Here is a 21,071-nt window from a genome sequence, read left to right as displayed (position 1 = left end):
AGCTGTGTGAGGCCAGACCAGCTTGAACCGAGTTTTCAAAAGGCCACTAAAGCCCCAATCCTGCGCAAAAGCGTGTGTATTCCTTTCCTGATTAGAGTAGTCCTGTGTGTTTGCGGGATCGGGGCCTGAATTTGCAACCTCCAGCGGGACGGCACTCTGCATGCTGTCTCCACAAACTGCACACGTGAGGTACCGGTGTGTGTATGTAAGTGTAATGTGTTCCAGGAGCCATCGCCCCCCGAAGACACGCTTGTGGCATGCAAATGCGGAGGCCGCCACTTTGCAAATGTGCTCCTGAGCAGAGCAGCTCTGTGGCCCTCCGGCATCTTCCCTCAAAGCAGGCAGGGCGCAGGGCAGACGCGGCACAAGGAGGGCGAGGGCAGCAAGTGGGAGCCCCCCTCCTGTTGCTGGCTGCTGTTGTCATGGTTGCTTCTTTGCAGCCGGTTCCTACTCCTACTTCTGCGGGGCTCGGCTTAAGAACGTCTGGTCGCTGGGAGGGGGAGAGAAGGGGGAGGGGGCGGCTCGCCGTCTAGCGGCCTGATGGTTGGGCAGGATTAAGTTTCATGGTAGCCTCTGCGTGTTTATCCTGCACCTCCTCTCCGGGCCGTTACTTGGGGGCGGGGGGCAGGAAGGTCTGCAGAGCCAGCAGACGAGGGCTGCAAGTGCTCTTCTCCCCCCCCCCTCCCATCCCCCGGCTCGGCTGCGGGGTGCCTGGAGCAGCAAGCCGGGTAAGCTGAGCGCGGCGGGGCGGGGCGGCGGCGAGCCCGGGGGGTGCCCCGGAGGGTAGCGCTCGCTCCGCCCGGGGAACGTTCGGTGGGCGCCGAGGGAGAGGCGCCTGGGTGTCTTTGCCCCGGGGGGGGGGCTCTGCCTTTGTCTCCCTCGCCCCCCCCGGCTGCCCCTTTCGGTGTAACTGTAAAAGGATGCGGGTGGGGGGAGGGGTTCGGGCATGTTCCCCTCTCACCCCAAAGACGGGATTTAGCCATAACACCCTCCCCCCCCTTAAAGTTTCCTGGGGGGGGGGCGCTGGGGTTGTGGCCCCCGGGTGCTACTAGGAGGAGGGGAGGGCGCCACAAGGCCTTGCGCCGAACAGGGGAAGCCGCTGCTGGTGGGCTGAGCCTGTTGCTTCTTCCTTGGGCTTTCGGGCGGGTGGCTGGCGTGCAGCGCCCGTGCAAGGCTGCCGCCGCGGGGCACGCTCGCCGGCTGGCGCTTGCTAGACCCGGGGCTGTCGGAAAGCGCGGGGGAGGAGCGGGGAGAACTGGGGAAAGATGCTCTACCGCGGATGTTTACTCGGCTTGGCTCTTAAGGGCGCGTCCCTGGAGGCGGCGAAGGGAGACTGGTCACTGCTGCTCCATCGCCGGCCTGGGCCAGGAGAGATCCTGCTGTAAACAAAAAGCCACGTCTCCGCCGGGTATTGCAAGTAGCTTCTGGCGTGGGCATTTTGTAACCCCCGAGCGGACCGGAGCCCCCCCCCACCCCTCCACCCAGCTCGCCTCGTGGGCTCTGCACGCACAAACCCTATTTTTATTTTGGTGTTTTGCAAACGATCTTGTGTTACTCAGCTCTCCCCGCCTCCCCCATGCCCCCTCATTCAACAGGATAAAGTCTGAGCTCCAATTTAAGGGTGTCAATGAACATATTGCACTCCTAATTTCCTGGAGTAGACAGAAAGGTGAGAATGCAGGTTATGAGGAGCATCCCCCATCCACACCATCAGTCCTACAGAATTTGCACGGTGCTCTTGGTCTGCTGGGAAGAAGAATTGCACGTGTGGTGAATCTGAAAAACCTTTTGCTTTGAGTTGTAGTGAGTGGATGAACCTAGGAATGCACAAATCCTTCCCCAAATTCTTGTGATTATTTGTCTTTGAACCACTTGGCTAAAAAAGAAAACCCTTCTCCACCCCATATTCCCCAGATTAGTGCCTGCAGGCAGAATGTTTGTATGAGAGACTCCATAAAAGTTGAAGCTGAAGAACTTGATGGAGCTGCAAATAAGAATGCAAAGCTATTTGTAGCCTATCTTGTGATAAATAAACTACATTTGGTGTTGGGAAATCGTGATGACTCTGCGTTCACAATTTCACTGCAATTTCAGGAATTCTGATCTTGAAAAAATATTTCTTTGAATCAACATATTTAGACATTTTTCCAGCAGAGTACAAACAAGGGCCAGTCTCTGCCCACAGGTGGTCATGTTTGCCCTGTGGGAATTGTGCAAAGTATCAGAGGGTAGAATTTGGCCTTGTGTCTGGATAACTTTATTTTATTTATTATGTTTACTTAGGTTTATATGCTTTTAAACACTTGAGAAGATTAAACTGATTACATAGGTGTGGCATAAGTTATAATACTTTTTGAGGGAAAGGTAACGTTGTTTGCACTCTGTTTCATATTTACATTTCATGAGATGGATGCATTAGTTTCTGACTGGTGTTGTGATGTATTTACCCTCCAGTTTTAAAAACGGTACCTCATACAGCACTAGTATGTTTGCCCCATATCACCTGCTGCCAGTTGAAAAGAAAATGTTAGTTTTGCTGGAATTTCTTATAAAGTAAGAGGAATGTGAGGGAGAAGAATAGCAATCCCTTCCGTGAAGTTTTGCTTGAGCACCGATTGCTAATTAGGGTCCATTATTATTATTTATTTGTATTACCTGGGGTCCTTAGTCATGGACCAAGACCCCAAGTTGCTAGATGCTGTACAAAGAGAATAAAAAGACAACCCGTGCCCTGGAGATATTACAATCTAAGTAGTATCTGTAAGGGTCCAATCCTGCTCCCACTGAAATCAGCGTTAAAATGTCCATTGATATAATTTTTAGCAGGACAAGACCCATTGCATTACTATAAAAGTGGCAAAGAGTCCTGTGGCACCTTATAGACTAACAGAGGTATTGGAGTATAAACTTTTGTGGGTGAATACCCACTTCACTCACTTCTCAAATGGACAACTTGTGGCCGGGGGGGGGGGGGGGGGGAGGAGGAATCAAAACTAAAAAAGAAAAAGTGGGGGAATGTTACTTTAGAATAATGATTTGCTTTGCATTTGAAAACAAGAATGGGTACAAGAGAAAAATTAGTGTAGTTTTTAAATATTTAATTAAACAAATACTGTATTTTAGAAAATGAGCTTCCGCTTCCTATTTAGCTTCAGCATTAATGTATTTGTCATTAAATGTCTGAGTTTGCGTATTATATGTCCTGAAAACTTTCCTGATTAGCCGACAATTTATGTGAAGGGAAATGGGGGGAAAAAAGTCAGTCACTTAAGAGAAAAAAAACATTTGTTAGCAAGATAGAGAAAACTATGCAATTTGTAGAGTTTTAGTTTAATGTGCCTAAGAAAATAAAATTATGAAATAATTCAAACTGTACAGACATATTCTGTTAGAGTTAAAATATATTTATTTGGAGAATTAGATATCCAGTGTGTGTGACTGTCATTTTTATTTTACAGCTGTCTGGGATAGTTGATGTTAAGTTTCTATAGCTGCCATGCTTATTTTTGTATGGAAGAGTGGTTCAAAATGCATACTAGAGTAGTTATATAATGAAAGCGACTAATTTATATGATAGCCCAGGCATGGTCAGATAATAAATACCATAGAAAGATATTTTCAAAGAGTTTACTTCTTTTCTTTCAGCATCCCAGTTTTATTTAGAGAGAGGAAAAAATGCACCTACAGCTACCTACCTACTTTGGTCTTCCTACATGGATTTTTTCCCTTGCTGATTATCCATTTTGGTACCGTGCTAATGCTTTTCCTTTTTGCTAGCAGAGAAATGTGCCTATAATCAGTTACTTATGTCACTGGCTTTTATGAATATGCTCCCAGAACCTTATACTCCAGCCTACTATTGAGAAGATTTTTTGTCTGAATACATTCTTCCTCCTTTGGTATAAAATCTGCCCTAGGCCATCTAATTGATATCAGCATGAGGAAACAAGAAAAAGCTTTGCTTTAATGCTAGTACATGCCCCTTATTTTTTTTTCCTGGTTTTGTGTGTCTTTGAAATCCACAGAACACAGTTCAATGAAACTTTTTACAGCTTATCAATTTATAGACCAGTTTCAATATTTTATTGTAGAATAAATCTCCTCACACACAGGCCACATTTTAATAATCAGATTTAAAACCATCTGAAGGCTTTCAGGATCATCCAGTTCATGCTCCAAAGAAGTAAAATACAAAATACAGTTGTTACCCAATAGATTATGATTTCTGTGAAATTCACAAGAGTTCAATAAATCAGCTGCTTAAGTGACTTTTACGAGCATCCTACTGAGGTACCTGAAGTCCGCAGGCTACCATGTTTAATGAATATGACCTCATTAATTTAATATTCATAGCAATGATATTTTTATTTCACTCATTGGGTCTCCTACCCAGATCATATTGTAATATTTAATTTTGTTCCTTTTGTACATGTCTGTACATTTATGTGTAAATATGTGCCCTCCACTATCTTGGAAAGAAGATTTGGGGCTCTTTTGGCTGGTAGTTGAGAAATAATTGGCCCAAAAAGAATTAAGGTGATAAGTTGGTGGAATTCTCATTGTTATTTGGAGCAGGTCTTTCCATTGAAAACATTAACATAGTCAGAGGAAACCTGTTACATATTCTAATATGGCACTGGAAAAATATGCTGAATTTAATAGTCTTTTAGTACAGAAAACATTGTTTTATATTTTCATGTCCTTCAGTTGTAAGAAAAACACTGAATCTTTGAGAGACCTTTTTTTGAACTGTTGCTTACTATTACTTACTGTTTTTGAACTGTTGCTTACTATGCTGGGAACTATTTAATGTCCTGTAAAATATGTAGATGTTTTAGGAGTCCTAGAGGAAATGGTTCAATTTATAAATGTTTAAGAGTGTAAACATGTTTGGATTTGAAATACTAATGACCAAAGTATATTTGTTGAAAAGCTTTCCTTGTTTTACATCTTGTGGTTAGCTTTATAATTGGTTGAAGTGACACAGATATGTACTGTAATTCCATCCACGTAATTAAGTTTGCATTTCATATAGATGCTATTTTTAAAAAGTAGTTTACCAAAATATAATGTAATTTCCTTATGAAAAATTCAGTTTGCCTAATAGATTTCCATTTTATAATGCTGCTTGCAGTTAATAGTAGTTAAAATAATTCTGAATAAATGGAATCAGGTGCATTTGTCAGTAGGGGAAAAAAAACCTTAAATGTGTTTAAAATTTTGAATCACACTAAAAATATACTTAATTAAAAATTACGTGTTAGTAAATAGAGTACTTGAATGTTCTTGTGTCTTATCACAGAACAGACTGTAATATTAAGAACAGGTGTATAGATAACTTTTTCATACAGTGTTGTGGTAAGTTCCAGTTGAACAGCAATATGATTTATACGAAAGTGTTAACAAAATAAAACTTATAAAAATAAACTAAATAAAACTAGAAGCTAACTTAAATATTAAAATTATTTTTCATCCATCCCTCAAAATATTTAACATGACTTTTAGCAAAAGTCAAACATATTTTTATTCACTGTCATAATTAATATATGCTCAATGTATTCTCTTTTATTTTGTGCATCTTTTTTCATCTTGGTTCATACAAAATTCTGATAAATTTTCAGAGATTGGGAATAAAGCTTTTCATATTGAATTATATACAGTCTTAATATGACCTACAGTGGTTTGTGAACTGTCAATTTTTTAAATACTTAATTGCTTTTTTACTTTAAGGGTCTCAAAATCCTCTTTTATTGGTGTAACTTCTAAAATTTAGATTTCAGGCTTCTTGGGCCTGTCAGTTACATACTTTAGTCAAGAGAAATTTGCTTGGTTCATGAACTGTGTAGACAGAGCAAATTGCTTTTACTTGTATTAAATCAGTCCTCCTCCCATCATGCAGAAGGGTGTGCTCTAGACTCTACTGGCTGAGGGAAGACGTGGTTAATCTCAATCTGGAACATGGATGTCCTGTCAGTAAAGCTCCTTTCTTGTGCCTTCCCCTCTTTATATCGCTCCTCTGTTTCTTCTTACCTCCCTTGTCTTGCTGTTCCCCATTTATCCGTTGCCATTCCCAAGTCGCTCCAAGCACCACCAGCAGAAGGTTGTGATTTGTGCACAGCATTTACTGAGCACAGTAAAAGTAATACAGTCTGTGCAATTCTTGTTTGTTTCACTCAACTTTTGTAGGTTTCAGAGTAACAGCCCTGTTAGTCTGTATTCGCAAAAAGAAAAGGAGTACTTGTGGCACCTTAGAGACTAACCAATTTATTAGAGCATAAGCTTTCGTGAGCTACAGGCATCTGAGGAAGTGAGCTGTAGCTCACGAAAGCTTATGCTCTAATAAATTGGTTAGTCTCTAAGGTGCCACAAGTACTCCTCAACTTTTGTAGGCACTCCTAGAAATGCACTTCAGGCAGTTGCATAGCCATGATTCTCCATGGAGGTGAAAGTAAGAATATAGCAGGGTTCTGTGGGAAAAGTGGGATTTTCTTTATCCTGTGCCCAAATTAACCTACCTATATACCTTAGAAACAGAGTAACATGATCAAAGCAAAACAACATTTGTATGCCTTGTGGGAGCCCAGAGTTCAATGTTTGCCTCCCCCTCTGGGGTTGCAGCCAGTGGTGGCAGTGAGGCTAGGTGACAACAAGCTTACCTTTGGAGATTGCAAGCTGTAGTGGCAGGGAGACTTGGCAGTATATAGTAGCGTCCCCTACTTGTGGATTGCAGTTTGTACTCAAAAAGAAAAGGAGTACTTGTGGCACCTTAGAGACTAACCAATTTATTTGAGCATGAGCTTTCGTGAGTTACAGCTCACTTCATCGGATGCATACCGTGGAAACTGCAGCAGACTTTATATACAAACAGAGAATATGAAACAATACCTCCTCCCACCCCACTGTCCTGCTGGTAATAGCTTATTATAGGTGGGAGGAGGTATTGTTTCATATTCTCTGTGTGTATATAAAGTCTGCTGCAGTTTCCACGGTATGCATCCGATGAAGTGAGCTGTAGCTCACGAAAGCTCATGCTCAAATAAATTGGTTAGTCTCTAAGGTGCCACAAGTACTCCTTTTCTTTTTGCGAATACAGACTAACACGGCTGTTACTCTGAAACCAGTTTGTACTCAGTGACACTGACGACGACCACAAGATGGCAGCCAGACAACAGGGGCGGGGAGGAGGACAGGATGAAAAAAGGCGTGCTAAGCAGGCCAAATTCAAGTGTAAATGTAGATCGAACATTTGGAAATGTTGGCCTTAGTATATATAAAATGTGTGTCCTGAATATTCTTTTTGTTTAATTGAAGCAGATTTCTGTTTTAGTCTCTAAGCCTTATAGCCAACATTTGGGCCTGGATATCCGTCTTAATACAGGCATTTCTGCTCTATTCTGAAAATGCTACCAGTACAGTAATGGCTGTAGGATAAAGCCTATTACAGTGCTTTCTATCTTCGGCATTGCGTGTTTGCTAATCCAGCGCTATAAGCATTAGTTTCCAAGGTATTTATCTTAAAAAGGATTTGTGAAATACTGGATAGAGTACCAATCAATGAAGCAGGATGAAGCGCTCTCTTGGAAATTATATAATCAAACATAAAAGAACTCATTAGATGTGGGCCAGTTTTTCTTTTCGGTGAAGCTTTTGATGGTTGCGTGAAATGGTTTCACTGCTGTAGTTAAAGGGGTACTGTCAACATAAAACTCACGGCTAGATTCAAGAAGGCCCTACTCCTGCGCCCGTTGATGTCAGTGGTGCAGGATCAGGTACTAAGCGTTCAAAGCTGCAACATGCTGAACACTTATTGCCAATCACTCTGCAGAATTGGCCCTAAAGTTGAAATAAGGAGGTGTAAATTACATTCTCCTGGTCCAACAAAGGAGGATTCAACCCAGAGGAGAGGAAGTGCACTGCTGCTGCTGCCTCCCTTTGAGATTATTCTAGGGGGACCGGCTTTAACTTCTATGTCTAGGATGTTGGAGGTAACCTCTCTAGGAGATTGGTGGATGGGAGGCCCTGAATTTGCCCTCACCAAGCCTCTTTCTAGCCAGTATCACCTACATTTTGTTGCTGTTTTGGTCCCGTGTTGTCCTTCCCCAGCAGAAGGGAAAAGGTGCTGCCACTTTTGCCACCTCCATGTCCTTCCAGTAGCCTGTGTGAATTTAACCTCATATTTAAATAATCCTGATGATTATCATTGCCTCTGCTGCTTTAGTGATAACTGAATGATTATTAAATCATTGCTTAAATAATAACTTAAAATGGTGAGTGTCCAGTTCACTTTTTATTGGCTTGTACAATGATAACAGAGGGCAGTTTCACTTCTCTTTCCAGTTATTGAGGGAATCTAGACCCTGCCACTTAGTTCTAATGCCTAATTTTGTTGTCTTGTCACCATCACAACCCATGACTGCTGTTTTTTCTGCAATGTTCTAAATTTTTTTACCTCATCCTCCCATTCACCCCACCCCGTTTATTTGTTTTGTCCACCTTTTCTGTCACATCAGACAGTAAGCTACCTGGGGCAGGGGTTGTCCACTGATTAATCTCTTCAGTGCCTAGCATAGTGGGGCCCTGACCCTTGGTTAGGGCTTATAAGTGTTAGCCTAATAAAAAAGACAACAACATTAAATACTGCAGGCTCCAGTGGTGGAGATTATAAGGCCAGGATTTTCTAAAGCATTTCTACTCAGCATTGGCTTAACTCTGCTCCCCATGAAATCAGAGGGAGTCTTATCATTGGCTGAAGTGGGAGCACTGAAAGCTTTTAAACATTTCACCTGAAAGATCTTGTTGTTTGATAATTTAGCAATCAGACATAGATAACATAATTGTATAACACCCCAACACCTTCCTTATTAATCCAGCCAACGATAACACACAAATGACCTGTTAACATTACAGCAACAGGTGTCCAATTAACATGGCTATAATTGTGCATATTAGCATCGGCAATACTGATGAAGTTGGGGAAAAAAGTAGTTGTTAGAAATGATGACTTCAGCTCTAGCAGAAACAGAGTAGTAGAATCTATGTGAAGTTAAGATAGTAAACTCTTAGGGGCATGGACTGTGTTTTAATCAGATATGTCTGTAAAAAAACTGGATTGGCACCTCTAGGTGCTACTTTAATACAAATAACTAATCAGAGTAGCCATATTGAAAATGAGAAAATAAAAAAGAACATGCACCTTATTTTCAATCTTCTAAGAGTGTAATACAAACAATACACTGAATCCTGCCCTCAAATATACAGTTGTAAATTCAGCTATGCCTCCATATCTGAAGGTAGAATTTGTCCCAATGAGCAGAGAGTAAAATACCAGAAAACTATTAAAATAAGACTTTTTTTTTTTAACGAGCCAAGAGCTTTTGTTGTAACTGCTCATGGTGTTTGTGTGGTTAAATACAGAGCTCGGCCAAGGCATAGTAATGAAAGCTGTTATGATTGAGAAGCTGCTGATTGCTCTGCTTCAGTCCTGGTCAGATTACTGACATAACCAACCAACAAAAGAACACAGTAGGCTTTTATTTCAGTGTTGGGATCAGTTAATGAGAGACCCTTACTGAAATACAGAAATACCAAATTAAAGTAAATAATTGGTTTGCTGACAAAGTGACCGCTATATAGCAAGTATCCAGAACTTAAAAGATCATATAAACAGCAAACTCTAAAAGAGACTATAGCATGACAGAACATAACAATATACTAATGAGACAAAGTATCTGGAACCTAACATTTTAAATTTTATCTCGCCTACCTGCTCCACCCCCCCGAATAAATAAAACAAAACACAAGCTCCTCATCTTGTGTGTATCAGCTTCGCATATCAATACATCTATAAAGAACAATCTGCTTCTCATCCATTAACATACTCATCTTTCAACATGCACAATTACAGGAGTGTTCCCATATCAGTTCGTCCACCTCTCACTCATCAATACTTTTTGTTCTATCTCGAAGAGAATTCACTCACAGGAGGGTCACCTTAATTTAGGCAGAATTTATTGGAGAGCTGATATAAGAGCTCCTGGCAAGTGGAGTCATTCTGACCAACCTTAAATGTTCATGGACTGTTCTAGTGTACAGCAGCTTTAGGATTGTGGACACCTTTTCGTGTCCCTCCTGAGCTGGGCTATCTGCTCTTCTGCTGCACATGAGGAATTGGGACTTACTCTCTACTTGTTTTCAAAATGGGGCTTGGCTGGGCTTGAAGGAAACATAATTGGTATGAATGGATTACAATGGCGAGAGAACTGCAGACTTGTCCATCAAATTACAGAAACCTCTCTACGCCCAAATATGTGCTTTGAATAAAGGATTTGATTTGATAAATTTAGGTATGTGCGTATCTGGCAAGAAAGGTAACTGGACAGACTGATTTGAGGAATCTAGTTCCTCTTCAATATTTAAAGCCACCTAATCTATCCACTCTCTTATAAAATATAGCTATATGCAATATTATGGAAGCTGATCCAGGGAAACTGTGGCCTCCTTCAGTTTTAGACTTCTTGAGATCTGATAGGCATGTATGGGCATCGGCTCTGCCAGATGACATGAGAGAACGAATTCAATAGTGCGTGTAGTGTCCGTTACTGCTCTGTGTGTCAGTGTAGTGTGGGTTATGAAATAAGGTTACTTTTCATTCAGTCACTTGGAGAATCTGAATTCCAAGCTTGATCTGAAGTGGTGAATTGTCATGAAAAAGACAATTCTACTAACTGTGAATCATTGAAAGCATCCAAAAATAAAATGGTGTGAAATGTTAAGACTTGTTGGAACTAAAGAGATGTTTACACTTAAACTGTATTTAAACCCACTAGATTTTGGGTTTCTCTACTAACTCAAAACACAGTCCAGGTTTATCAGCCACTTTCCATTGTTCATGACTTGTTCAAATGAATCTGGGCAGGTAGACCTTTACTCGGTTTCTATGTAGGGAGGGATTCCCCTTACATTCTTATTCTTTCCAAACTGCATAATTAATTGCCCTGTGGGGTTGTTCTCCTGTTCCTGCCCCCATGCCTTCATCTGTGCCCCACCACATAGAATTCTTAAATGACTAGGTTCACCATGTCTCCTACCTTGACAATTGACAATACTCTTCTTTCCTTGACAATACTCTTCTTCTAAACACCTATAGACCACGGTTCTTTACACATTGATGTGTTAACCAGATTTAAGTTAAGATACAATATATTTCATATATATCACATAGGAACATAATATTGTTACAGAAACAGAGGTAATATCCATGTGATAGATACATTTTATCATGTACTTGCCCGCACTCTGCCCACTAATCCACCTTCCCAGCACCCAAATGCTCCAGACTTTTGAGCAACTTCAGAAACGCATCATAATTAAATGAAAATATCGAAAAAATGTTTCCTCCACATATGGAATTCCTCCCCCCTCTCCACCCAAATCTCTGCTGCAAATAAAATTGCATCTGTCTGAGAGTCAAGATGGCAAAATTCAATCCTGGACCAGTGATGGATTTAAAATCCAATGTCTCTTGGTACTGTAGAGCTTGAGATGGGAGTTATCCTATTCTAGTCCTGCAGGGCTGCAAGGTATTACATTTTAAACATAGCTTTTCTATTTTTTAAAAAAATCTATGTAAGGTAATTTTATGAATTTTCTGTGGCTCCTTCTGAGATCTTGTACAGTTGGCTTCATGGTAAGTGAAGCTCCTGACTTTTCAGGTGGATGGATTTAAAAAAAAATAGACCCAATAATAATTTTTAAATCTTCCTAAAACGTTTGTAAAATAGTCTGTAAGTATATCACACATACAAAAGATGTGCTGGTATAATGTTGGATAAAGGTTTTAATGGAAGTAATTTTGGATGACATGCATAGCTTACATGTGGCTTCACTACTCATGAGTAATTGAGACATCTCAAACTTGTGCTGATAAAGACGTTCACACCAGCATGTATTCAGTATAAGCACACAACAATCATGGAACTAACAAGATACATCCTAGTCTTTACCTTTCCATCCCTTTGGTTTTTTTGTTCTATCCTATCTTCCATCCTTTGTTTGTACATTGTCAGTTTAGATTGTAACCTCTTGACTATGAAGTGCTATCAGATTTTTGATGCTGTGTAAATAATAAATAAAGATACTTATTGCATATATTCCTTTGAAATTCATAGTTTTGCTTTGTTTTGATGCAAAACCATGGATTCTGACAGTTGGAACTCAAAACCTCAAAACATAAATTGTGCATGTAACATGTGGAAATTGATATTGCAAGAAGTATGTCACGTGCTCAAGCAAACAAAGCCATCAAGTTTTGTACAGTGTCACTTGGAAACTCATTCGGAAACTACTCTGAAACTTGGAAACTAACTTTACAACGTCTGGTTAAAATAGTAGACTACACCTTGCACATCAGTAGGCAAAAACACCATTGTTATGGAAATTTAGAAACATTATGAATGCTCCTAAAAAAAACTAAGGTGCCACAAGTACTCCTTTTCTTTTTGCAAATACAGACTAACACGGCTGTTACTCTGAAACCTAAAAAACTAGTTTTCATTCTTAGTTTTCAGGTTCAAAAGTGACTTTCAGAATATAATCAGCTGCTAGCTTATTTTAATTGTTGAAAGAGTGGTTGTGTTGATTGTTTTTCAAGAACTTCAGTGTTTTAAGATTTGATTCTTAAAATTCTCTTAATGTGATCACTTTCTTTTCTACTTCTGTTATTTTTAGGGAAGTATATTAGCTGCCATTTCCAATTTTGGGATAGAAACTGAGCAGTGGAAAACATGCTGGAAGCAATAGGTGAGGTTTTATGTTTGTGGCCAAACTAGGTTTATACGAAAGATGTGAACTTAAGACATTACTGTATAAGATAATTGAGCTACATTGTGACAAACATAGCTACTGTACATAGAAATGTCGGATGTGTTTGGATTCTTGTGTTCATGCATGTATTTTGAAGTGCACATCATTTTCTAGGTTATGTACGTTATTCCTGATGAGCTATCTCTTATTGTCTGTTTTCAGTTTTATTTTTTCATATTTAATAATAGAGCTAGATGGAAAATTGTGTAAATCTTTTGTGAAAATTAAAAACAAACAAACCACAATATCTGTATTTATTGGTGTTTGTGTTACAACAGTCGATTGAAAGCTCACTAGCTGCGATTCCTGCACCTGAGTTTACATGAACAATTTTTCACATATAGGACTTGATTCTGCCACTACTATTGGCTTCTGCCCTTCCATTGATGTCCATGGGAATTGCACCCACATAATTGAGGGCAGAATTGGTCTTTTTTAAATTGTTTTAATGTTCAATATTTTTCACTTAATGTTAAAGTTTGTAAAATATCACCCATCTCTAATTTTAGCTGGTAGGAAAGGGATGTTGTTTATATAGCCTTTGCTAGCTGCATGTGAGCTTTTGTAAGCTACTGCTGACTGGTAATGAATATCACTGCAGATACACATCGGGCCCTGCGGGCAGTGGAGCGCCTGCAGGCGAAACTGCGGGAACGAGGTGACTTAGCAAATGAGGAGAAGTTGAGCTTGCTAAAATCAGTGCTTCAGAGCCCTCTCTTCAACCAGATCCTGAACCTTCAGACGTCTGTCCACCAGTTGAGAGATCAGGTAGGAATGTAGTATCTTGGGGAGAAGAGAAAAGATAAAATGTAGTAAAAGCTTATGTTTATCTGATTGCTACGTGTGATAAATTAACAAAACGCGTGTTGAACAGTAAAATTAAATAACTAAAACTGAAGGGCTGATCCAAAGCCCATTAAAATCAAGGGAAAGACTCCCACTGACTTCAGTAGACTTTGGCTCAAGTCCTGAAGCTCATGTATATGTATAGTTTTTTTCTAGCTGTTTGCCTGTAGCTTATTGCTGTGTACTGTAGGAAAATGATGACAACATGTGGAAAGTTGTTGGAAGGCTGACTTCTACCACCACTCAAAAAAGAAGGAAAAGGATACAGTCATGATAAATTACTATAACAGTAGGGACAGATGGTTCGCTGCAATAGCACCATTTACTTCCATGGAACTACCCCGATTTACATCAGATGAGAATCTAGGGGTTTATATCCATCAATTGGCATGCACTCTTCGTGTGATTTATCATACTTGTAGGGAAGAATACCATATTGTTTAAACATGGGTTTGCATATAGAAATCAAATCTGAGGATGGACAGTCGCTCCTATTTTGCCTTCACAATGAATGATCGTTTTGGGCCAGATCCTGCTTCCCTTTTGTTACAAACACATGGAAAGGAAGAGCTTAGTTCTAAAGATCTGTGATCATGATCCTTTTGTGCTACACTGCATCTTTTCCCTAATGGAGGTATGGCCTTTGGTGGTATAGAAAGACTGACTGGAGTGGCCATTACTTCTCATGGAAGGTTGAGATCCACAAGCACAATGGAGCCATTTACTTATACGGAAATAACAAATAGTAAGTAGGCAACAAAAAGGCACAAAATATGACATTACATTTTCAGCACTTTATCAGCATGAGTAAGAAAGCAGACATTTCTGTTATATTGGCTGGGTTAGATTTTTTTTTTTTGTCTTGAGAGAGAGCTTGAGTAAAAATTAGTTTAATGAATAACATTTAGGACCAGATTGTGCATCTGCCTCAGCATCCAGCTGTTCCACTGACCTGTGTGAGAGGGGCATAGCTATGGCTATTGGATGCAGAAATCCCACAATTCCCTTCAGGTTAGCCCATGCTCCAGGGGCAGTAGGAGGAAGCAGTCCCTGTATTCTGAAGCATATGGGACTGCAGCTGTGACTGGTCCTTGCTTGAGGAGTGAAACTGGTAAAAGATTCCTGGCCCCTCATACAGCTGTGCAGCAGCCGGGCATAATCTGGTCCTTGGTTTCCTGTAGTTCTTGGATTTAATCTTGATGCTATTTCACATGGGAAACAAATACTTTTGTAAAGTATTTACAACACTATTTTATTGTAAGTTTCACTCTTCGTGTATTTGATATGGAGGAACTAGTTGCCTGAGAGCATTACAGCAATAATAATAAAATCTTACCAAAAAAACAGTCTGTTGAAATTCTGAGGTGAACATAATGCACAATTAGTGAATGAAAATTTAATGCTGACTTTAAAAAAGGCACAGAATGAGTTATGTGGTTGATGTCTGTAGGAGCACGCCATCTGAAAAAAAGGTGCGCCAGAAACTGTTATCAGGAATTTGCTGAAAAGTGAATGGAATTTGTATTACTATGTGTCGGGTGGGGAGATAAATGGGATTTTTCTCTATTTAAATGATTTTACTAATTTAGGTGAATGGAGTATTTATCAAATCTGGAACACAAACACCCTCTTTGAGGGAGACAATTTTTTAAAAGTGAAAGGTTTATCTGAGGACATACATATGCAATTGCACAGCTATATTCAGACAGTCTGCTACTGTGATGGTGCTTGCAAATTGGGTGATTTTAATACAGTTTGGGTGTCCAGTGAGCTATCTGCATGTGAATTTACCTAATCTGCATGCACCAGCATGAGCAGTAGCATTTGCAAATATAGGTGTGCAACTGTGCATGGATCTGTTTTTAAAAATGCATCTCTCTCTGTCTCTGTAAAGAGCATTCTATCTGAGGTTGCTATTTTTTCTTATTTAAATGTTTTCAAACAATACAATTGACAATTATGTTTAAAAAAGAAAGAAAAACAGGAAGCTCAATTAAAGAAAATCAAAATGAAATTCCCAAGGAATTTCCTAGGTTTCAATTTTGTCCAATCTTACTTTCTTTGTGTGTGCTGTGTAAATGTTGTGCTCTTGAAAAGATTGACTAAAGTTACTTTGTAGTGTAACTGACAAGGAAGACAAGGGGTGTACTAGAGCAGGGGTGGGCAAACTATAGCTCAGGGGCCGCATCCGGCCCCTCAGATATTTTAACCTGGCCCTCGAGCTGCCGACGGGGAATGGGGTCCGGGGCTTGACCTGCTCCATGCGTGCCGTGGCACCGCACGGCTCCCAGAAGCAGCAGCATGTCCTCCCGCCTGCTCCTGTGCATAGGGGCAGCCAGGGAACTCTGCACGCTGCCCCTGCCCCAAGCTCCACCTGCGCAGCTCCCATTGGCCAGGAACCATGAGCATTCATGGCCCACCATACAATTTCCAGACCCAGATGTGGCCCTCAGGCCAAAAAGTTTGCCCACCCCTGTACCAGAGTCAGGAAAGAAATGCAGCATACTTTTGTTGTTCAAGCTCCGGGCTCCTGTTGAGGAATGAAGTTGTATGATGGTTTTGTGCACAGTAGGTATTAAGATGAATATGTCAAATTTATTTTCCCTTGAAACTGAACAGAGATTTGAGCAGTGGTCTCTAGGGTCTGAAAGCAGAAGAGCAGGTGCATTAACCTGTCCACTACTTAATGTTGTCTGAGGATTATTTAAGTGATTGACTGTCATGTACTAGGTGCTTGTTGAATAGTCAAGAGATGATAAGATGAGAGAGACATGCAGATTGAAGTTTGGGGAAGGAGAAAAATGATGGCAATTTAGTATAAAAGTCCCATTGATTCACTTTAAACAACACTGCAGAAGTGGGTCTTTCAGAAAGTCTTGCAAGAGGCCCCTGCCGTGGCTACCTCCCTGAACTCAGGAGGGGCTGTACCATGCATAGGGGCTGTGTGGGGAAGGGATGGAGGTGATTATGTGAGAAGCTTAATTCTTAAATGTATCTTTGATAAATATTTAAAATTTGCTAGTAAGCCTCCAGGAGATCAGGTAAACACATAGTCCTAACATACAAATATCACTTGCACTGTACTTAAGAGGTCGTTGCCACCTCTTTGGGGTCCAGAAAATTAGACTCCCTATTTTAGTTCACAGAGAGCCACTCTGTGTTTTCATTCCCTTGTATTTCCTCTGTTCTCTTGAGGTTTTTATGCTTGCTGTCACCTTTCCATCCTTCTTATTTGTGTTAATTGAGAATTGATCCCTTTCATCAGGAGAGGTGGGCTTACCTGAGACCTGTAGGGTTTGAATTTGTTCTAGACCATTTGGTTTTGATCTGCTGATTTGTTTATTTTGGTGTTGATGTTGTGCACTGCCTTTTAGTATATTGCTTAGATGCCCTATAAATACTTTAATTAAAATAAACAATTTTTATAGGTTATTTTGAGATTCTTACAATGCAGAGTTAGGAGATGGAATAGGAAAAATACTTTCTCCCACTAAGAAAAAGCATGGATTCAGTTCAGTTCCTAGTAACATTATGCCTTCAGCACTCATTTGCATATAAGTGTATTAAAGCAACCAGGATGCTCTCTCCATCCCCCCCCCCCACCTCCCCCCAGCAGCCTCTCTCTTTACTGAATGTTTTCTTTCTGATGCTACAGAGCAAGCTCGGTGTTTGAAGATAAGGGAGCGACAGAAAAGACAAATAGAAATTCTGCCTTGTGGTTTGTTGAACTTCTCAAATTTTAAATAATTTGATTTAATTTTTCACCATGTAAAAATATTCTAAACATATTAATCACCCAGCAATGGCAATCCTCCCTTCTCCTTTCTGTCTTTCACTCTGTGCTTCCCCTCCTCCCCCCATCTTAAGAGCTCAAGGCACTGCTAATGAGAAAAATCCCTTCCTTGGCTGGACTGCATTCCTCAGATTTTTCTCCCTTGGAACTATGACCATTTTACATATGATTCAGGAATGGAAAAATAACCCCTGCAAAGCAGACATATGCTAGCTTGCCCACAGTAGTCAGGTGCTCAGTGCTGTAAAGGCTATACAGCAAAGAAATTAAACATAGGCACCGGGAAACAAAAATTTTTTTGCCTGTGAAAGGTGATGTGATGAACAAGTGAAATTCCTGCAAAGCATTACACACAAAAAGCACTCGCAGTTACTGTTTTGTTGTCTTTCTACTGCAGTAGTGACTGTTGGTCCTGGAATCTTTCACATGCTCATAAAACTAAATTTACTCTGACCTAAAAACTCTCCATGTGATTCAGTGAGGTATGAGAGGCAGGGGCAATCAGCATGGCTCTTTTGGAACTGTGCTGCCGGGGATCGGGGTGGGGGTGGGGGACAGGATTCCAGGGATACAGAGCTGGCACTGAAGATTACGGCTGCTATGTAGGTAATGCTGCTAACCTCCATTGAACAACATGCTCATTTTTAAGGAGCTCGGGTGGGCGGTGTTGGGGTTTGGGGCCAGTCCTAAGGTCTTTTTTTTTTTTTTTCCCCTTTTTTCTTTTTTTGAGTGCTCTGTACCCACTACAGAAAAAAAATGAAGAGAAAACATTACAAAGAGAACTTTGCAGAGTTAGCCTCTCATTTCAGGTTTTTCAGGATGATTGGATCCTTTATGATTATGCATGCATAATATGCTTGATTATTTTAGGAGACACAAATACCAGATTAAATACTGTATTGAGGTCTGTGTGGTCTTGGGAAATAGTGACACCTGCTCAGCTCACGAAAGCTTATGCTCTAATAAATTGGTTAGTCTCTAAGGTGCCACAAGTCCTCCTTTTCTTTTTGCGAATACAGACTAACACGGCTGTTACTCTGAAACCTGTCATTAAGTTTTAAACAAACTAATTTTGTTAGACCTAAAAATTTTGATTACCAGTATGTTTCTTTAAATGCTGATGTACTAAGGATATGACTGGAATAGGATTTTTTTTATTAAAAACATTTTGAACAATCAAATGAAAGTAGTATTTGATTGCATTGAGAGTCTGTCTATGCAACTGTAACATAAGTTTTAACAAACTGTGTAGTATCAGTGAATTTTCTTTTTGTCTAATGCCAAATTATGTCAATATTGCAGATGTTACATACAGTAAAGGAAAGCCAATCAAGGCAAATTAGCATAAGCCAAATTATAGAACAAAGTAATGTTCCTTCTTACAGTACTTACATAATCACAGGGCTATAAAGCTACTTTGTAACGGCGTAATAATGGTTTTATTACTGCCAAGCAGTGCAATTTATATGTTGTGAAAAATATTTCTTATAACCCAAAAGCATCATTTTTGTAGGACTTCCATTTGTGGTTTAATGGCCCCCGGGAATGACCTCTATCTGTGTGATTAAGAGTTGTGTTCACCAGTGGTTCTCAACCTTTTCTATACTGTAATCCTTACCAAAAGAAAACAAACAAACAAATCAGGAATCCCTTCCTATTTAGCCATAAAGAAAGGGAGTATGGTCATGACCTTCCTTGTTTTCAGTTCCCCTGGGTGTTAACATCCTTCAGGGGAAGAACTCATGGCATATGCCAAGGGACAGGTACCATATAGCAAGATGGCTTTGCATAGTATCAATATTTAAAAACAAAACAAAACATTAAGTGTGTGTGTGCGTGACAGAGAGAGAGAGATTAAGTTCTGAATATGTGTGAAAAACTTTACTTTTTCAACATTTTTTTTCCCAAGTTGCGATCAGGAGTCAGAAGCAATTTGACATAGTCCTCTCACATTAAGCTAATCCCCATTGAACGTTCAACTCAATTTCTTCAATTAGCTTTAAAGATAAAGATCACTAAAGTGGAGTGCCACCATCAATTACAGTAGAAGAGCTAGTATTCAATAATGCATCATAGCTGTGCTATAGTCAGTGTTTTGCTGAAAGATTATTTTAAGAAAAGAAGTCTTCTTGTGAGTGTAGTTTTAAGAGCATCTATGATTTTAGTCTTTTTTAAAGTGTATCCAAGGGGCATGTCAGTATTCCTCCTATAAATTCATACATAGGAGAAGCTTTTCTCACCCTGTGCTTTTCATTTTTGGACACACTAAGGGATTTTTTTTTTTTACCGAGCTCCTTGCTCTCCCAGGAAAGTAAGTGATTTATTCTATAACAGGGAGGAGAAACAATACCTTGATGATGTAGACGAGCTGCTGTTCCTAAAAAGGTCAGACCCAGGGAGTCACTGTGGTTCACTCCAGTTGGGATGTTGGTACATCTAGCTCTTCTGTCTGCCGATATGGAAAGTTCTAGATGCAGGACAGGTATTACTGTCACTCTTTGTGGGGAGACAGGCTGAAGAGAGGCTGTTCAGAGGCAATCCATGCCCCACGTGAGATTGAGAGCACTTTTCAATGGCAGCTGTTCCTAAAGAGCATGGTGAGAGGGCAGGGATGAGGCCAGTGGGTCTACGGCTATGGGGATGTGCTGGTCAGGGATGATGGTAGAGGAGCATAGTTGTGTGGCTGCAGCCAGCTCTATATGTTAGGAAGGCAGGATAGTATTCTTCCTCACCTGTAGGATGATCTTCTATGTAAGGCATCTCTATTTAGCTTTGTTCAGGTGGTCCAAAATTTGTCTCTTCATCAGCGTTATTTTCAGACTTTCTGTGCTTTTCTGACTTTGTCTTGGAGGGCGATTTCACATATCCCATCAAAGGGGGTGGCTTGAGAACCACACAGAGTGGTGAGGCTTCCGTGGAGTATCAGGGAAAGGGGAAAATGTGGGCACTAAGACAGCATTTCCCCCACTCTATATGCTCAGGGTAAAATCTCTCCTGGAAGGGAGGGTTCCTGCCAACCATGCATAGTGTAAGAGACACCTTGGCATTCTGATATTAAATGAAGAATAATGGCCCCCAAGTATAAGTCTAAGGATAAAATATTGCATACACTTCTATTCGATTATTTTCATAGGTAAAACAATTATAACACACACTTCTAAAAACAGTTGTGCAAGGTGCCTGTTGGGGTTTGCAGCTTTAGGTCCATGTGTTGTGACCTCAGGTTACACATCTAAAACTTTTTGGGTATGATTCTCATTTACACTCAGGCCACTTCACACTGGTCTGGGAGTGTAAAGGGACTGTAATGTGGGAGTGAATTATCACACCTGCTTTAAGGGTGCTTTACATGATTAGGAGTGTGTAAAATGTCCTTATTGTAAATGAGAATCAGGCCCTTTAAAATGTGTTATGATAAGAAACATGACTGTTATTGACATTTGAAGATGGAGCGTACAGAGAGGGATATAGAGCAAATAAAATGTTTACTAACCTTCAAACTGTCAAGTTATGTCACTTGATTGGATTATGTTAGCTGCACAATAGGGAGTAGGTCATCCCTTCATATCAT

At 40.3% G+C, this 21,071-nt stretch overlaps 1 protein-coding gene across 17 annotated transcripts in view; it reads left to right on the top strand.

Moving 5' to 3' along the window:
* Nucleotides 1–377: 377 nt before the first annotated feature.
* MPDZ (multiple PDZ domain crumbs cell polarity complex component) overlaps nt 378–21,071 on the top strand; it is a 134,224-nt gene continuing 113,530 nt past the window's right edge. For 15 of the 17 annotated variants that reach the window (XM_073345403.1, XM_073345400.1, XM_073345411.1 and 12 more), the window contains exons 1-3: nt 527–728; nt 12,727–12,798; nt 13,463–13,629. In XM_073345403.1, coding sequence (XP_073201504.1) covers nt 12,783–12,798; nt 13,463–13,629 — 183 coding nt within the window. In that variant the 5' untranslated portion in view covers nt 527–728; nt 12,727–12,782. Of the gene's footprint in view, nt 444–526; nt 729–1,649; nt 1,670–12,726; nt 12,799–13,462; nt 13,630–21,071 lie in introns of those variants that run through there. The other 2 variants (XM_073345394.1, XM_073345395.1) reach the window with 2 other exon arrangements.

Source organism: Lepidochelys kempii, chromosome 5, assembly GCF_965140265.1.
Source record: "Lepidochelys kempii isolate rLepKem1 chromosome 5, rLepKem1.hap2, whole genome shotgun sequence".
NCBI lineage: Eukaryota > Metazoa > Chordata > Testudines > Cheloniidae > Lepidochelys > Lepidochelys kempii.
Note: the sequence above shows the minus strand (reverse complement) of the source record. Positions and strands in the feature narration are given on the sequence as shown.